This window comes from Meleagris gallopavo, chromosome 7 (assembly GCF_000146605.3).
Source record: "Meleagris gallopavo isolate NT-WF06-2002-E0010 breed Aviagen turkey brand Nicholas breeding stock chromosome 7, Turkey_5.1, whole genome shotgun sequence".
In the NCBI taxonomy this organism is placed as follows: Eukaryota; Metazoa; Chordata; class Aves; order Galliformes; family Phasianidae; genus Meleagris; species Meleagris gallopavo.
In genome coordinates this window covers 14872900-14888130 of record NC_015017.2, presented here as the reverse complement: position 1 = coordinate 14888130, position 15231 = coordinate 14872900, and the positions used below count along the sequence as shown (strand labels likewise).

The window sequence follows — 15231 nt, the reverse complement described above, 5'->3', positions numbered from 1 at the left end:
GGGCCTGCGGTGCGGGGCTCTGGGCCTCGGCCCTGGGGGGTTGCGTGCGGGCACCGGCGTCGCGCCTTGCCTCGTGCTGGGTGGCGGGCTCCAGCTGCGGGGCTGAGCCCTGCGTTTCGCTGGGGGCTCTGGCAGCCGGGCGGGGAGCCTCCGTCTCAGCGTCTCGTTCTGCCAGCTTGGATGTTGCTCTTTCTTTTCCGTCTTCATGAGAAATGGCTTTTATTTGCTGGGTGCGGATCTGCTGGGTAGTGTTGCTTGATGTTGAGGACTTGCAGAATGGTTGAGTTGGAAAGGACCTTTAAGATCATATAGTTCTAACCCTCTGCTATAGGCTGCAATACCTCCCTCTAGCCCGGGTTCCTCAGAGCCCACCCAGCCTGGCCTTTAATCCTTCCACGGAAAGGACATTCACAGACTTACCGGGCAACCTGTTCATAATCAGGTAGGGTTACCCGAAATCTTCAGTGCTAAATGTTCCTGAAGTCTGAATTCTCCTAATAGGGTTTTGGATGTTGGTTTCTAAAGTCTCTGCTTCTTTGTCCTAACCTGTAAAACATATAAAAGCTGGAGTTCAGGGTAAAATATGCAGGAATTGTATCTGTAGAGCTGCTGTGGAGAGAAGTGCACCACAGATCTGCATTATCTGCATTTGCTGACTGAAAGCGCAGCTTTGTTTGCTCCATCCTCCCATAACAGAGACAATGTCTCTGTCTGGAGATAGCAGTGGGTAGGCTGCACTTTCAAGGTGGAAAAGATTTCTTTTCCAGTGCTATAATAGAACTGATTCTGCCTGTAGAGTAGGTTGTGCTGGATCCCATGCTGTGCCTAATCAAGCCTCTTCTTGGCCTCCATTGACTTCATTGCCTCTCAGTCTCCTGCTCGTGTGTGTTGTTCTGCTTCAGAGAATTCAGGTTTTCAGTGTGGAGTGGTGCAGAGCTCTAAAGGTTTAGAAAACAGGATACCTTGTGGTGTTTATTACAAACTTCTCATTTGGAGTCTGTTACTTAATAGGTAAATATGTAACGGTAATTGGAAACGCTGTACAATAGACAGTTACATGTATGTGCGCATGACTGCCTCTGGTAGTCAATTCCCTCTAAACTACCAATCTGCAGGACTCTTCCTTCCACGTGTGTTGCCCAGCTGAGGGCATCTGCTGGTGTTGCATTTGAAAATTACGGTGTCAGAAATTCTCTAGAATTTCCTGAGTATAGCAGGGAACCAAGTTTCAGATAACTAAGCATATTACTGATTTTTTTTCAGTATTGTTACCAACCTTGTTGTTACTCTGCTCTGTGTTTTTGTAGCTAAAAAGAGGTCGTAGTATTTATTGTAGTTTTCACAGTAGTAGCCAAGCAGCTTGTTATCATTGCTGAAGCATTGTGGAAAATATTATTTAGTTTCCTTCTTTAACAGCAAAGGAGACTCTATTCTAGCTTCAATAATATGTTGATGTTTGCATGTAAGGACTTGTAAAATACAAATTTTGTGAAGTGTTCTGTCAAATATCAGATTTAGCTACTAATCTAAACTCAAGTTAGAAGAAATGGTTTTGTTCTTCGGCTTACTTTTGTGGGGCACCTTGCTTCTGTTTTTTTCCAATGCCAGTATAACATGAGGCAAAAGTAATCATCTGTATACGGTCCTTTTTTATCAGAATAAGACTATTCAGAAGCTTGTTGACTTAATGCATGTGCTAAGGAGATAAGGGCAGTTCAGAGTGCAACACCATACCGCTTAGGGAAAACAAACAAACAAACAAACAAAAAAACCCTAGTGCATTTCAGAGCTGCGTTTTGTAGGACATGGTCTTCTGTACAGTCATTTAGTTGCACGTTGTTTTAGTATAAGTGGTTTTGTATACATATAACTTGAATTTTTTTTCCTATGGGATCTGGGGCCCCTTAGTGATTGTGGGTTTTTTTGCTTGTTTGTTTGCTTGTTTTTAATATTCTGTTTTTATGAGAATGTGGATCTGCCTATTGAGTACATGCCCGCGTTTTGAAAGATAAAGATATATGCTGTTACAGCTAATATATAACTTAAAGAAATATTGCACGTTATTATTTCCTTATCTTGGAATTGCGGTACTGGTACAGGCTGTGGAGGGAAGTGATGAAGTCACTGTCCATCTGTCCACTGGAGGTATTCAAGTAATGTTTAGATGTAGTGCTGAAGGACATGTTTCCATGTGCCTGGTGGTGATGGGTTTGTTGCTAGATTTGATGGTTTTCTAACCTTAATGAGTCTGTGATGCTGTAGTTCATATGATCTGGTCCTACACTTCTTGAATTAGCATTGACACCGATAATGACTAAACGTGAGCAGTATGAAGCCTTTAGCAGATGTTCAAGAGTGATGGCCGTCTAAACTGCAGTGTTACAACATGCGGGTGCTAAATGGCTGCAGCTTGGTTTGCTGGTTTGGTGGCACGGTGAGTCCCAAAGACCACATCATTGTGTCACCAAATATGTTGAGGCCTTGGCCATACATTACTCCTGTCCCAACTCAACCAAACAGGAAATTAGAAATGTGGTCTCAGGTTGTAAAATAAAGGGATAATCTGTTCATATTGCCTAGCTGATACAACCTATAACGGGTCCAAGTTCTTGGTATGCTCTCAAGGAATACTTAAGTTCTGTGTTGGGTTTAGAAAGAAAGGTAATTTGCTAGACAAAAATATTTTTTAATAGTATTGAGAACTATGGTACCCTTTCTACTGAGCATTGAGTTTTATGAAACAGCTCTAAGAGAAATAAATAGAAGAATTGTTGTCATGGGCCCTCACGGCTTAAAATATATTAGCATTTCTATTTGTCATAATGCTGTATAGAGTTCTCAGAGATACCTGTATAAACTGCTCAGTTTTATAGCAGAATAAAGTCAGTGATCATGAAATAGGTTTGCTGATGCAAAGCTGGTGAAAATCTGAGTGGAGCTGGTGTAATCTGTCCTTGCAAATGACTCTAAGTAATATAAGCTGCATCTCAGTTCCCAGTACAGTGCTTGATATTAAGTTGTTGAGCAGTAGAGCTGAGCTACCTTCAGAGACAATGGTGTGTCAGTGGTCAAGTGTGGCATGCAAACGTTTTCACTGAAATACAGTAGGTAGCGGAGACTGAACACTGAGTGATGGCAGTTGTTTATTTCTATGACCGTAATCTAAAGGAAGTTTACCTGAAAAATGTATTTGGACAAAGATGTTTCTTCAGAGGTATCCCTTCAAAATGGGATTAAGCAGTGGCTAAATTAAAATTTCATTCTGCAGTAGAATGGAAAGTAGTGGAAACTGAAATACTGCCAATCTTTCATTCAAAAAGAATGGGAGTGAATTAGCTGTATAATACTGGTGTGATGATAGAGCAGCTCTTGTCTTCAGACCACAGACTCTTTATTTCCTGTTGTGTCATGGGATTGCTATAATGTTTGCATCATTTATAAAAGATTTAACAGCCAAAGAGATGCATTTGATTTGCTATTTAGTAATTAACCTAAACTTCCTTTTTCATGTTTTTGATCTTACCAGGTTGGCAGCCTCGGTGGTTTGTCTTAGACAATGGGATATTGTCATACTATGATTCACAGGATGACGTTTGCAAAGGCAGCAAAGGAAGTATAAAGATGGCTGTGTGTGAAATAAAAGGTAAGAGTTGGATTTCTGCTAGAAGAAATTTTAGGTGTTGGGGAGGTAGAAGAGACTACCCAATGTACAGTTTGCATCATAGATTTTTTCTTCTTCTTTTTGTGTATTTATAGTTTAACATGATTGCTTTGTAGTTTACGAATAATAGAGTGAATTATGAAAAGGTAACAAAAGAAAAGATTTGGGGCATTTAGAGCTTTTTTTTTTTTTTAATTATTGTAATTCAGAACCCACAATATATTCCTCTTTGTTCTGAATAGTTGTGCGCATGTGGCCTATGCTTGAAGTGGCCTAGGCTAATTGTTTATACCTCTTTTCAGTCATGTAAGGGACTGAAATGCTTATTTTTCAGAAGAGTGGCAGCAGTATCCTGAAAGGGGAGATGCTTAGAAAGCAGAGATGCTCAGTCTTTTGTTTTCTTGAGTCATTTTTGTTGTTCTCTTCTTATGGTGTATGAAAGATACTAGGTGAAGTCTGGATTTGATTATCTCCTATGTCCATGGCTAGTGGGAAGTGGATCTGGAGAAACTGTGGTTGGTAATGTGAACTCAGCAAAGTATCCTGTTGAAGACAGTAATGGATATAATGGACTGTAAGTGGAGTCCACCTCGATTCTTGTTTCTAGGGCTGTACGATCTGACAGCAGAGGAAATTAATTTGCTTTTTAATCCTCTAAAATACTTTTTAGTCCTCTATAAATACATCTTGCAACAAAACTCTTAAGTCTGCCATCTTTAGATCAGAGTTAGAGTGCAGCTGTTACTACAGGTTAGTGTGCAGTGAATTGTTAATGCGGTAAGGAAATGTCCTTTTATTTGCGTTGTTTCGTGTTTGATGTTCCTGCCTTTTCTCTTGAAGAAGATGCACTAGGGAGCTGTTCTGGGCTTTCTGTTGTTTGGCAGCAGTACAGTGATATTGCTTTGAGATTTTTTTATTTAATAAAAAATTGTTACCAGGTTAGAGTGTGTGTGTTGTTGTTTTTGTATTTTGGTTTGGTTTGGTTTTCTTAAAACTTCTTTTTTCTTTTATATCTTTAGTCCATGCAACAGACAACACCAGAATGGAGTTAATCATCCCAGGAGAACAGCATTTCTATATGAAAGCAGTTAATGCAGCTGAAAGGCAGAGGTGGCTGGTAGCACTGGGAAGTGCAAAGGCCTGTTTAGCAGATACTAGAACAAAAAAGGAGAAAGGTATGTGTGTTATCTAGAGCATGCACAAGCCAAGCACTTTTGCACATTTTCATGTAATGATAGCAAAAATACTGTCGTAGAAATTCAGCACTGTTGTCTTTAAAATAGAAGTTGTAATCATTTCTAGTCATCTGTAGGGTATATTTCCCCATGGTATATGAGTTGTGGTAGGGACTGATGCAAATAACTGTGTCACATACTCTGTTATTGACTTTATTTTGCTGCTTATAGGCTTTATCACTTCTTTGTTTTCTGTATTGCTTTTCAATTTAGATTACTTTGCCCTCTTCAGATTTGTCCTGCACCACGTATCTGTTTGGCATTCCAGGAATGTTGCTGTGACCATATGAAGCAGCATAGCCACAGCTGCTGTGAATATGAGTTCAGTTTACTTCAAAGAAACTTGTATCATTTCTCCTTTAACAAATACTCCATGTTTGGTTAAGAGTCTGACTGTAGGCAGTTAGGAACAAGCAATTTAAACCCAAAGTCTATGGAGTTTGGATATCTGATTTGCCGGCCTGTTTCTTAGAAGGTATATATGTTTCTTAGTTTTTTGCCTAATGCATTTTTACAGACATTGCAGTGGTGTCTTTATTCTGTTATAGACTACGAAGAACCACTTCTATGTAAAATCAGTCACATGCTTTATTCTTAAAATTTCTGAATGCATTCAGCGCTGTCCTATTTGACAGTAAGGCATCCTGAATTTTAATATTTGGGCATTGTTTAAGTTTCCTTTTATGGAAGAGAATTCTTCCAAAAACCCAGTGGATGAAATCACCTCCACTACAGGAAGGCAACACGCAAGTACTTTACTGAATCAAACTAAAAGCCTCTTATGAAAACCAAAATCAAAATATTTAAAGGGTATAAATGTAAGAAAAAGAATGTAAATAAGGTGATCTCTCCTAGTTAACCCGAGGTGTGTACAAATGTGAGTATACTTTCATCTTTCCAAATCTTTTCATAGAATAGTTGAGTCTAGAGGAGACCTCTTGAGATAGTATAGATCTATATACCCGCTCAAGCAGAGTCAGCTACAGCAGGCTGCCCAGGACCACAGCCAGTTAAGTTTTAGTATCTCCAAGGATTGAGATACTACAGTTTTCTGATAAAACAGTCCACTACAACAGTACAAAACTATTTTCTGAAGCTTGGATGAAATATCCTATGTTTCAGTTTTTGTACATTGCCTTTTTTCCTGTCATTGAGAACAGTCTGGCTATGTCTTCTTTAAATCCTCCTGTCAAATACTGAGTTATCTACAAACTGCTTCATATTTGCCCACGCTTTAATACTCGCAGCTGCCTCGCTTTCTCCTTGTATGTCAGAGACTCCAGTCCCTTAATCATTTTCACAATCCTTTGCCAGACATGATCTGGTATGCTCATATCTTTCTTGCATTGAGGAGTCCAGATTGAACAGAGTACTCCAGATGTGGTTTCACAAGCCTTGACCAGAGGGAAAGGATTACCTTCTTGACCTCTTCTATTGTGAGAAGCATCAGTAACTTACTGTTATGACCGTATTGTTTGTAGTGGTTATGAAGCCATTTAATTTCAGCTGCTGCCGGTCTGGTTCTCTATAATTGCTTTTATTTTCTGCACAGTATTTTTGCTGTCTTGATGTAACCATTTCTGCAGTCTGCTAAATTTTCATTCAGTGACTTTTTTTTTCTATACTGCACTGTAGTTGAGACAGCTTTCAACTTTATTTTCTTGTTATATGCTTCTTTCTGATTGTCCTTCAGGCAGCATCAGTTACCAAAAAGTACAAGCTAATTGTCTAGTGGTATTCCTTTTTTGTTTACAACCTCTTGGCCCCGCACAGCTAAATCATTTGGATTGTGCAGTTTATTAGCAACAGATTATGGGTGCTTTTAGATTGCTGGTGATTGCTGTCTGCAAAGTGTGTGAGGCTAATCAGAAACAATGCAATGCACATGGAATAACTAATAGTAGTACAGCCTGGCCACAAGAACACTAAATTATAAAACATACTCTATAGAGATTACAAAGTTTCCTGAGGAAGCGCTCAACATAGCTGAGTGTGTGAGCCTTACCCAGTAGGCAACCTTATAGTGTGGGGAACAGAGTTACAACCCATTCAGATTCCAGGAATCAGAGATTGTCTGTCTCTCACTTGTCTGCGAATGTATCTTCCTTATCTTCCCACTCTCTTAAGCCAATTTTTTTTAGCATTTCTTACTCTGCAGATGGAGCTTGAGTGACTCTAGTCATTACGTTTCTTTGTTCTGATTGGCATAAAATTGTCTTGCACCTTGGAGGCAGGTAGCTTTTGGAATGGAGGTGTGTTTGGTATTGAGCAGAGTTCACTAAAGGGTGGCATTTTGTAAAAAGGATGGCAGAGTTTTGGCCCAGGAGTAGCAGGTAGACAGTTTGATGCCACCAAGTCCCCATCGTGGTATTCTTTTTCTTAGAGTCAGTCCATCGGGTTTTCTTGAAGTTGATGATGTCTAAGGCTACCTATGGAACTACTGTGGATCAAAGAACGTGGTTGTAGTCTTCACTCCACTCTACCTTCCATGCCATTTAATTGAACACAGACTACATTCTGCGCTTGTACCTCTGTGAAAGATCTGTACCTAAATTTCCAGTAAGTAATGATAGTTTAAGCAATTATTGTGCTGTAAGTTGATATTTCCTTTATTTCTTACAGAAATAAGTGAGACCAATGAATCTCTTAAAACCAAAATGTCTGAACTTCGTCTCTACTGTGATCTTCTAATGCAGCAAGTTCATACAATACAAGAATTTGTTCACCACGATGAGACTTGCTCTCCTCCTAGCATTGAGGTATTGCATTTCTGTAATGGCATTAGGTATCTTATTCAGCTTAAGGTTCCACTGACAACTTATGTTCTTTTCCCTTCTTCATAAGTTTGAGAGATCTATCTTCAACTCAGTTTTTGAATGCCTGTGTCTATGTAATACTAATATTGGTTGAAAGGACGAAAGACCTGTTATATCTGCTTCTAGTAAATATATAATAGCATTTGTAGGAGAAGTGCTAAGTCATGGCCTGAAGCAGTGATTGAGCACCTGGTGGGAAGGCAGGGCCAACCTAGGGGAGCCCAGGTGTATGCAGTGCACCTGAGTGACCAGAAGGGGTGAAGGCAGGATCTGCCCTTTCCCAGACCTCATTTAAGGGTTGGCAGTATAGGCAAGGGTATCTTGCTGGAGATCCCTGCCTTTCTGCCTGAGACATTCCAAAAGTAAGCAGTAATTCTTTCCTTTGTTTCTGTGTCCATGGCTGCTGTGTTTGGACTTGTTTTTATTTGCTGTAGCCTAGGATTGTGCTACTCCACTATCATTTGCTGTATTGCTGATTGGAAGAGTTTTAAAGGAGGATGGGGGGCAAGGGAAGTGAGCCTTCCTTTGATAAGGTGTGGAATGGCATAGCTATATTAGAGGGACAGGATGCTAGAAGGGGCATGGAAGGACTCGCTTCTTTGAGAGGTGCTGGCAAAGCTGCAGTCCAGACAAATGCTATGATGATGAGGGAGTGACTGCTGGGGTGATAGAAGACAATGGAGAAAATCAAGGAAAATATATAAAAGGAATTTAGGAGTTATTCTTTAAGGAGACGACAAGACCAGCTGTCCAGCTTGAAGTGTCTCTACACCAATGCACGTATCTTTGGAAACAAATAGGAGGATCTGGAAGATACTATGCTACTAGAAAACAGCAATATAGTAGCTGTCACCAAAACCTGGTGGGATGATTCCCATGATTGGAGCGTGGCTAACGATGGCTACAAGCTGTTCAAAAGGGACAGGCAACGAAGGAGGGGTGGGGGTGTTGCTATCTGTGTCAGAAAAGGAATAGCATGTGAAGAGCTGTCCCTTGAAGAATAGTTGTGAGCAAGTCAAAAGCGTTTAGGTGACAGTTAGAGACTGAGGCAGCAAAGGGAGCCTTGTGATTGTTGTCTACTACTGGCCACCTGATCATGAGGTTCAGCAAGTCCAAATGCAAGATCTTGCACCTGAGTTGAGGCAACTCTCTCTATCAATACAAGCTGGGGGGTGAAAAGATTGTGTGCAGCCCTGGTGAAAAAGACCTGGGGATACTGGTGGATGAGAAGGTGGACATGAGCCAGCAATGCGCCCTTATAGCCCAGAGACCCAACCGTATCCTGGCTGTATCAAAAGAAGCATGGCCAGCTGGTCGAAAAGGGTGATCCTGCCCTTTTACTCTGTGTTGGTGAGGCCTCACCTGCAATACTGTGTCCAGATGTGGAATCCACAGTACTAGAAAGGCATGACCTGTTAGAGCATATCCAGAGCAGGGCCACAAAAGTGATCCAAGGGATGGACACCTCTCCTATGAGAATAGGCTGAGAGAGCTGGGACTGTTCAGCCTGGAGTAGAGAAGACTCTGTGGTGGCCTTTCAGTATCCCAAGCGGAGCTACAGGAAAGAAGGGGACAGATTCTTTAGCAGGTGACCCTGCACAGCAAGGGGGAATGAGTTGCAAGCTCAAAGAGGTTAAATTTAGGTTGGCTATAAGGAAAAAATCATCGATAACTCGGATGGTGAGGCACTGGAACAGGTTGGCTCAGAGATGTGGTAGATACCCCATCCCTGGAGACTTTCAAGGTGAGGCTGAATCATGCTCCTGGCAACCTGATCTAGCTGTGGATGTCCCTGTTGATTGCACTGGAGTTGGACTAGATTACCTTTAAAGGTCCCTTACAACTGTAAGGATTCTATGATTCTCAATTACTGTTAGGTCTTAATAGTAAGGATGGAATTTAGTGGAGATAGGGAAAAACTGTGTCTGTCTTTTTTCTTGCTTATACTTCTGCTTTCATTTGCTTTCAGAACATGAATGAAGCCTCTTCCTTGCTTAGTGCCACGTGTAATACTTTTATCACAACACTTGAAGAATGCGTGAAGATTGCTAATGCCAAGTTTAAGCCAGAAATGTTCCAGCTGCCTCACCCTGATCCCTTAGTTTCTCCTGTGTCACCATCACCTGTCCAAATGGTTAGACACTTTTAAAATACTTTTTTTTTTCTAAGGGTCATGTTGTTGTTTATGGGAGGAAAAATGGCAGAAAGCTGTGTGCTTTGATGTCAACAGATGGAATCTTGACTCTGCTGTGTTCAGTGCTGGTTTTAAATATTTAGTAAATCAATGCTTCTCTGTTTCCAGTCTTTGTTTTCTAGCCTTTACATAATCAGAGTAATTTGTCATACCTATCATGATCCTGATACTGAGATATCTATGAAATGAGATTTAAATACTAGAAGCACTTCAGCAGTTTAACATATCTTTCAATGTATATCATTCAAAAAAGTTTATATTAATGTAATATAATGTTATTTATCAAAAAGGTAAATAATAGTAAAGATACTGCTTGCATAACTTTTAGTTACTAATCATTTCTTTTAGGAGGACAGTATATGCAGAATCGTCTTAAATATCTTGTTAATTGCATATGTAGATTCTAAGATGGGCTGTATTGTAGCTTTTTGTTGTGGCAAATCCCTTTATTTGCTCTTTGATCTCATCTCCTTATCTTCTTCCAATCTATTTATCTTCCAATTTATTTATTTAAAGTAATACCTTTCATATGTAAAAGTTTGGCAGTGGCGTCAGAAGAACCACAAAGAATCAAAGGACAGAATTTTGGTTTTGTTGTGTGTGCAGAATGTAAAATAAATGTTTTTTTGGTAGGGGGGAAGACTACCTCAGTATTTCTGTTTATCACATATTTTGCTTAAATTGCATTTCCTGTGTGAATGCTTTAGCATTGGTGGCAATCCATCTTTTTTTTTTTTCTCTCATTTTTAGTCAAAACAGGTTGTGTTTTGTTTTGTTTTTAACAAAAGTTGTTAAAATAAAAGAAAATCATCCGCCCTCTTTGTGATGTTGTAAATAAAGTATAACAATGTCGGTGTGAATCATTCCTGTAAATAACTTGTGACTTTTTTTGTCTTCCTAGATGAAGCGTTCCATTAGCCATCCTGGTCCTTGTTATTCAGAAAGGTACTTTTCTATTCCATTAGATTTTTTTTCTCAATACCCTCTCTGAACCTGCTAGCACTAAAATTGAAGTGTGAGATAAAGTTCATTTGGGGGGGGAGGAAATTAAAAGGCGTAAGTTGATCTGCTTTTGAAAATTAAGGTGCAGTGTCTTTGGCAAATAATGGAGCTGCTGTGTCTGTTACTTGCTCTGTAAATATTTATTCATGCTAGAAACTTCATGCAAATGACTTCTGCTAATTTCATAAAATTAGACATGTAGCCTGAAGTGCTACCATTGTTTTTTGGGTTAGTCTTTCAGATTTTTGAACTGTTTTCTTCTACATGCAAACAACAAACTGCATTTTTTTTTTTATTTCAATTTTCAGGGTTTAAAATTATGAAAATCAAGGATGTTCTGTTGACCAGGTCATTTCTGTGTTAGTATAGTGAAAAACATAATTGATAGAACAACAAATCTATAGTCAAAGTTGTTTTAAAATTTGGGTTCTTACAGATTTTTCTTACTAATATAACTCATTTTGCTTATAGGGATAATCACTCTGTGAAAGAACCAATTTCATCCCTCCATCGGTTATCACAGCAACGCAGAAGAACACACTCAGATACAGAATCTTACAGTGACACTCCCCTGGAAGATTCTCAGAGTAAGTTTGGAGGAGGGATGGTTTTCTTCTATATCTTTCTGTAGAATTCATTACCCTGTTTATGTCAAGTGTTACAGTGCTGATGCCAGTGTAAGGGAAAAGATTAGGTTATACATTTCCTACACTACAGATTGAAGCAACTTTATTATGTAGCTGATTTCTCTGGTTTTCATTCATATTGATAAGAATCTTACAGCTGAAGCTGAAGTATTGAAATGAGTAGGACTGCTTGTAATCTAAAATGGAGATCTAACTAAAACAGGAGTGTTTGTACTAAATAGTAGTCTCTCCTGGTTAGATGGGCCCTACTGAGTTAGTATTTGGTTCTGTGGTTTTTCAGTCTTGATTCTTGCTGTCCTTCAGACTCTGTCCTAACTCCTCTCAGAAAGACTTTTAACTTGACTAGTTCTTCTTGACTAGTTCTGGTTTAGTCTTGCTTTCTTCTGGAATGCCTAGTGCGTCACTTGGTTTGAAAAAAAACCTGAGGCCTGTGCAGTGCTTGAAAGCATGTGTGAGCCTGGAGAGGTACTAATGCTTTTATGCTATCATGGCACAAATATTTGCACCTCCACACCGTTTCCTTGGTTCTCTGATGCTCACATATTGTGGAATGACAACCACTTTTGCCTCAGTCACCTGCCACCAACTTAGGATCTGCCACCAGAAATCCCAAGCTAATAAGCTTTGTTTAAACTCCATTCTGTGTATCACTGCTAATGTAGCTGCATGTCAGTATTGATTTGATTGTTAACATCTGGACCTTCTTCACCAAGCTTAACTCTTTCCAGGATTGCTGAAAAAGTCTTGTTCCTGCTAATACCAGACTTTTCTAGTTATCCTAGTTTTTCCTCTTTCCTGACAGGTAATCTAATAATACTCAACTTGCAGAAGTCATCAATTTCATTTTATTAATAGAAATTGTTTTATTTAAATGCGTATCAGTGCATCAGTGTTTTTCTTTCTGTAATCAATCTTTGTCATACAGCATTTGTCTGCGCAGATAGCTGTCCTTCAAATTCAATACTAATTGTTTAAAAAAGGTACCAGATGGATATAATGAATGTTCACCTAGTATACATCACCCTTGTACATGATATTGGTGGAAATCTTGTAGAAGTCCAGAGTAATTATGCATCTTATCCCTTATGAAGAGCAAAGACTTAACAAGTAGAATAACTGACAGATTGGGTGAGGGTATTTTTTATTTGAAATTTAAATACTTCTTGATATCTTCATAGGATCTGCTCACTGTCCTGGAAATGCTGTAAATGGAGATCTGGTGTCATCAACCATTCCGGAAGAAAATAGATCGATATCAAATGAAAGATCTGACCTTGAAGGGAGTCTCTCATCCTTTTCTTCCTGAAGAAGCTGAAACTGTTTAAATTTTCTATAAAAAATGCTATGCAAAGGCTGCTGTAATTATATTGTTATTATAGGAAGTAGTAATTTCCCTTTTTAGAAGGATTTCTCTGCACTTTATAGAATAACCTGAAAAATATCTTTGAAGTGTATTTTATCTTTATATAGTTTATTTGCAAGAGTATTTTCCTAATATTTCACAGTTTGAATGTGCATTTTTTTGGAACAAATGATGGTTTAAAAGATAAACATCTACATTTGTAAATGTTGTTCTTTATAAAAAGTTTGAAGGTCTGACTGATACAGTAGTAAACCTGCAGATTATAAATTTTAGCAAAGAGGTTTTGTTTTGTGTTTTTTTTTTTCCTTTTTGGAAAAAGTGCAGCTTGTGCCTGCTGATCATTTGTATAAGCAGTCTGTCTGGAGCTTTGATGGCCCTGCAGGGGCTTTTTTTTGCCTGAGTAAGGACTGTGGGACTGGGCATTGATGGATCTACTCTAGCAGCATGATGGTAATTGACATTGCCTTCTTTAAAAACACAAGGGTATACATAATCTGGTCCTTCTTTTTAGACAATGAGAGTAGAAATATTTTGTGTATTTTTCTATTAAAAAAAAGTATTCAAATAACTTAATATGAAGCATTTGTATCAAGCATTGGATATTTAATAATTGTATTTATTTATTCTTCTTTTGCATCAAAATTTTTTTACCTACTTTCACTACTAAAGATACAAAAATCTACTGAAGGTTTCAAAATGGGCATAAATTGTTTCTGGTGTGTGTAGCATCACAAGTAGCTAATGCAGCGCTTCTAATATATATATGGTCATGTAATACTTTGCTAAAAACACATCTTATAGAAGTAAGAGCTGAACTATTAGACCATGAAGCTGCTGTTGATATGGATAGGTGTATCTGTATCTGGACATATTTTATTTATGACATATTTATACAAAGGGAGCTTCTGTTTTGGTGATTCCTTTATATTGTTTCAGGATGGTATACACCAGGAGGTGCATTCTGCTCTCATTTACATCTGTGTAAATCTGCATTAACTGTGAGTGAGATCAGATTCTGATACTCAGTAATTCATGAGTAATATAATATAGTATAACAGTGCCTACTAGCACCTTGATCATAAGGTTGCTAGCATTAGCATTGTAAGCTTTTGGCATGGGGGGGAGGGTTGGTGTTCATTTAAAGATAAGCTTGGTTTATGAAGTCTTAGCTGTAGAGCACTTTAAGCAAGCCAATTACCGTTTTTCATTTACACAATTCCTAAATAAATGCACGGGGTTTTTTGTACTTGAGCAAATAAGAAAATCTGTATTTTATAATCAAATCTTCTTTAATTTGGTCTAAGTTGTTTTCCTTTGGTGTTTATGAATAATTTGGTGGTATTGAAGCAGTTTGGAAAAGACAGATGCGGTTGGATTTGAAAATTTTATTATTAACATCTGGAATATTGATTCATCTAAATCAAAATAGATCCAAACGTTGAGAAAAAACATCAACTGTTGCTTGCGTAGGCTACCAGTCTTTCAACCATTCTGTTGGTTGTCAAAGGGAATGGAAAGGCTCCTTTGAGTAAAGTTATTAATGGCTTCCAGCTCAGTGCTGTCATCTGTGCTCAGTTCTGCCAGTTTTCACGCACCTGTCACTTGCATATCAGCCACACATGCTTGTACTTTTTTTTTTCCTAAATGTTTGCTTTTATGTATTCTGTGTGTCATCTGAGGCAATTGTAAAACAAGTATTAAAAAAAAAAAAAGCAAACAAAAATGTTCAGAGAAGTAAATGATGTATTTGAGTGTTATGTTGAATCATATATAATGGTTTAGAGATACCTACTGAAATTTCACTCAAATTTTTTCCAGTGTGTACTATGGTAAGTACATGTCACTTTAATGGGAGTCTGTTTCTGATTTTCAGCTACTATAGAGAAAATAAATAGTCTGGACCCTGTGCAAAAATTTCCCTGAGACTGATCAGTGCATGGAGTTGTAAATCAGTGTTTAAAATACTGCTGGTAAGTATTTTAGGTATGATTGATTAGATAAAAGTTGTAATGCTTAGATTCAAGTATAACGGCTCCCTGTAATTAATTACTTTAGGACTCTCTTGTTTTTTTTCCATGTGACTAAAGCTGGAATAATATATTTTAGTATATGTGCAACATGTTCTTGCTAAAGGTAAATCAGCTTTTTTTTTTTTTAAATATACATCTGCTCTATGGCTGAAATTCTAAAATGTGTTTAAGTGAAATGAGTGAAGATGATATACCATTTTACTTTTGGCATTAGGAGCTAAGAAGTCATTCTGAAAAATGGTACTAAGCTGGAACCAGAGTGGTCCATGTGTAGTAAGATTAA

At 38.3% G+C, this 15231-nt stretch overlaps 1 protein-coding gene across 2 annotated transcripts; it reads left to right on the top strand.

Moving 5' to 3' along the window:
• The first annotated feature begins 3492 nt into the window (after positions 1-3492).
• On the top strand, positions 3493-14221 carry PLEKHA3 (pleckstrin homology domain containing A3). Of its 2 annotated transcripts, XM_003207525.4 has the most exons (7): positions 3493-3643; positions 4681-4836; positions 7519-7655; positions 9682-9846; positions 10808-10851; positions 11380-11495; positions 12734-14221. In XM_003207525.4, exons 1-7 carry the CDS (start codon positions 3508-3510, stop codon positions 12859-12861), a joined length of 882 nt encoding a protein of 293 aa, XP_003207573.3. In that variant the 5' UTR covers positions 3493-3507; the 3' UTR covers positions 12862-14221. The 2 variants fall into 2 exon arrangements, with proteins under 2 accessions (XP_003207573.3, XP_019472643.2); XM_019617098.2 differs by lacking the exon at positions 9682-9846.
• Positions 14222-15231: the final 1010 nt, after the last annotated feature.

What these genes read in the sequence shown, in the direction of transcription:
- PLEKHA3 (XM_003207525.4), top strand. Translation starts at nt 3,508, where the DNA reads ATGTTTTTGATCTTACCAGGTTGGCAGCCTCGGTGGTTTGTCTTAGAC. An exon ending in CACCATCACCTGTCCAAATG is followed by an intron (nt 9,847 to 10,807) that starts GTTAGACACTTT and finishes TTGTCTTCCTAG; the next exon opens with ATGAAGCGTTCCATTAGCCA. An exon ending in GGTCCTTGTTATTCAGAAAG is followed by an intron (nt 10,852 to 11,379) that starts GTACTTTTCTAT and finishes TTTTGCTTATAG; the next exon opens with GGATAATCACTCTGTGAAAG.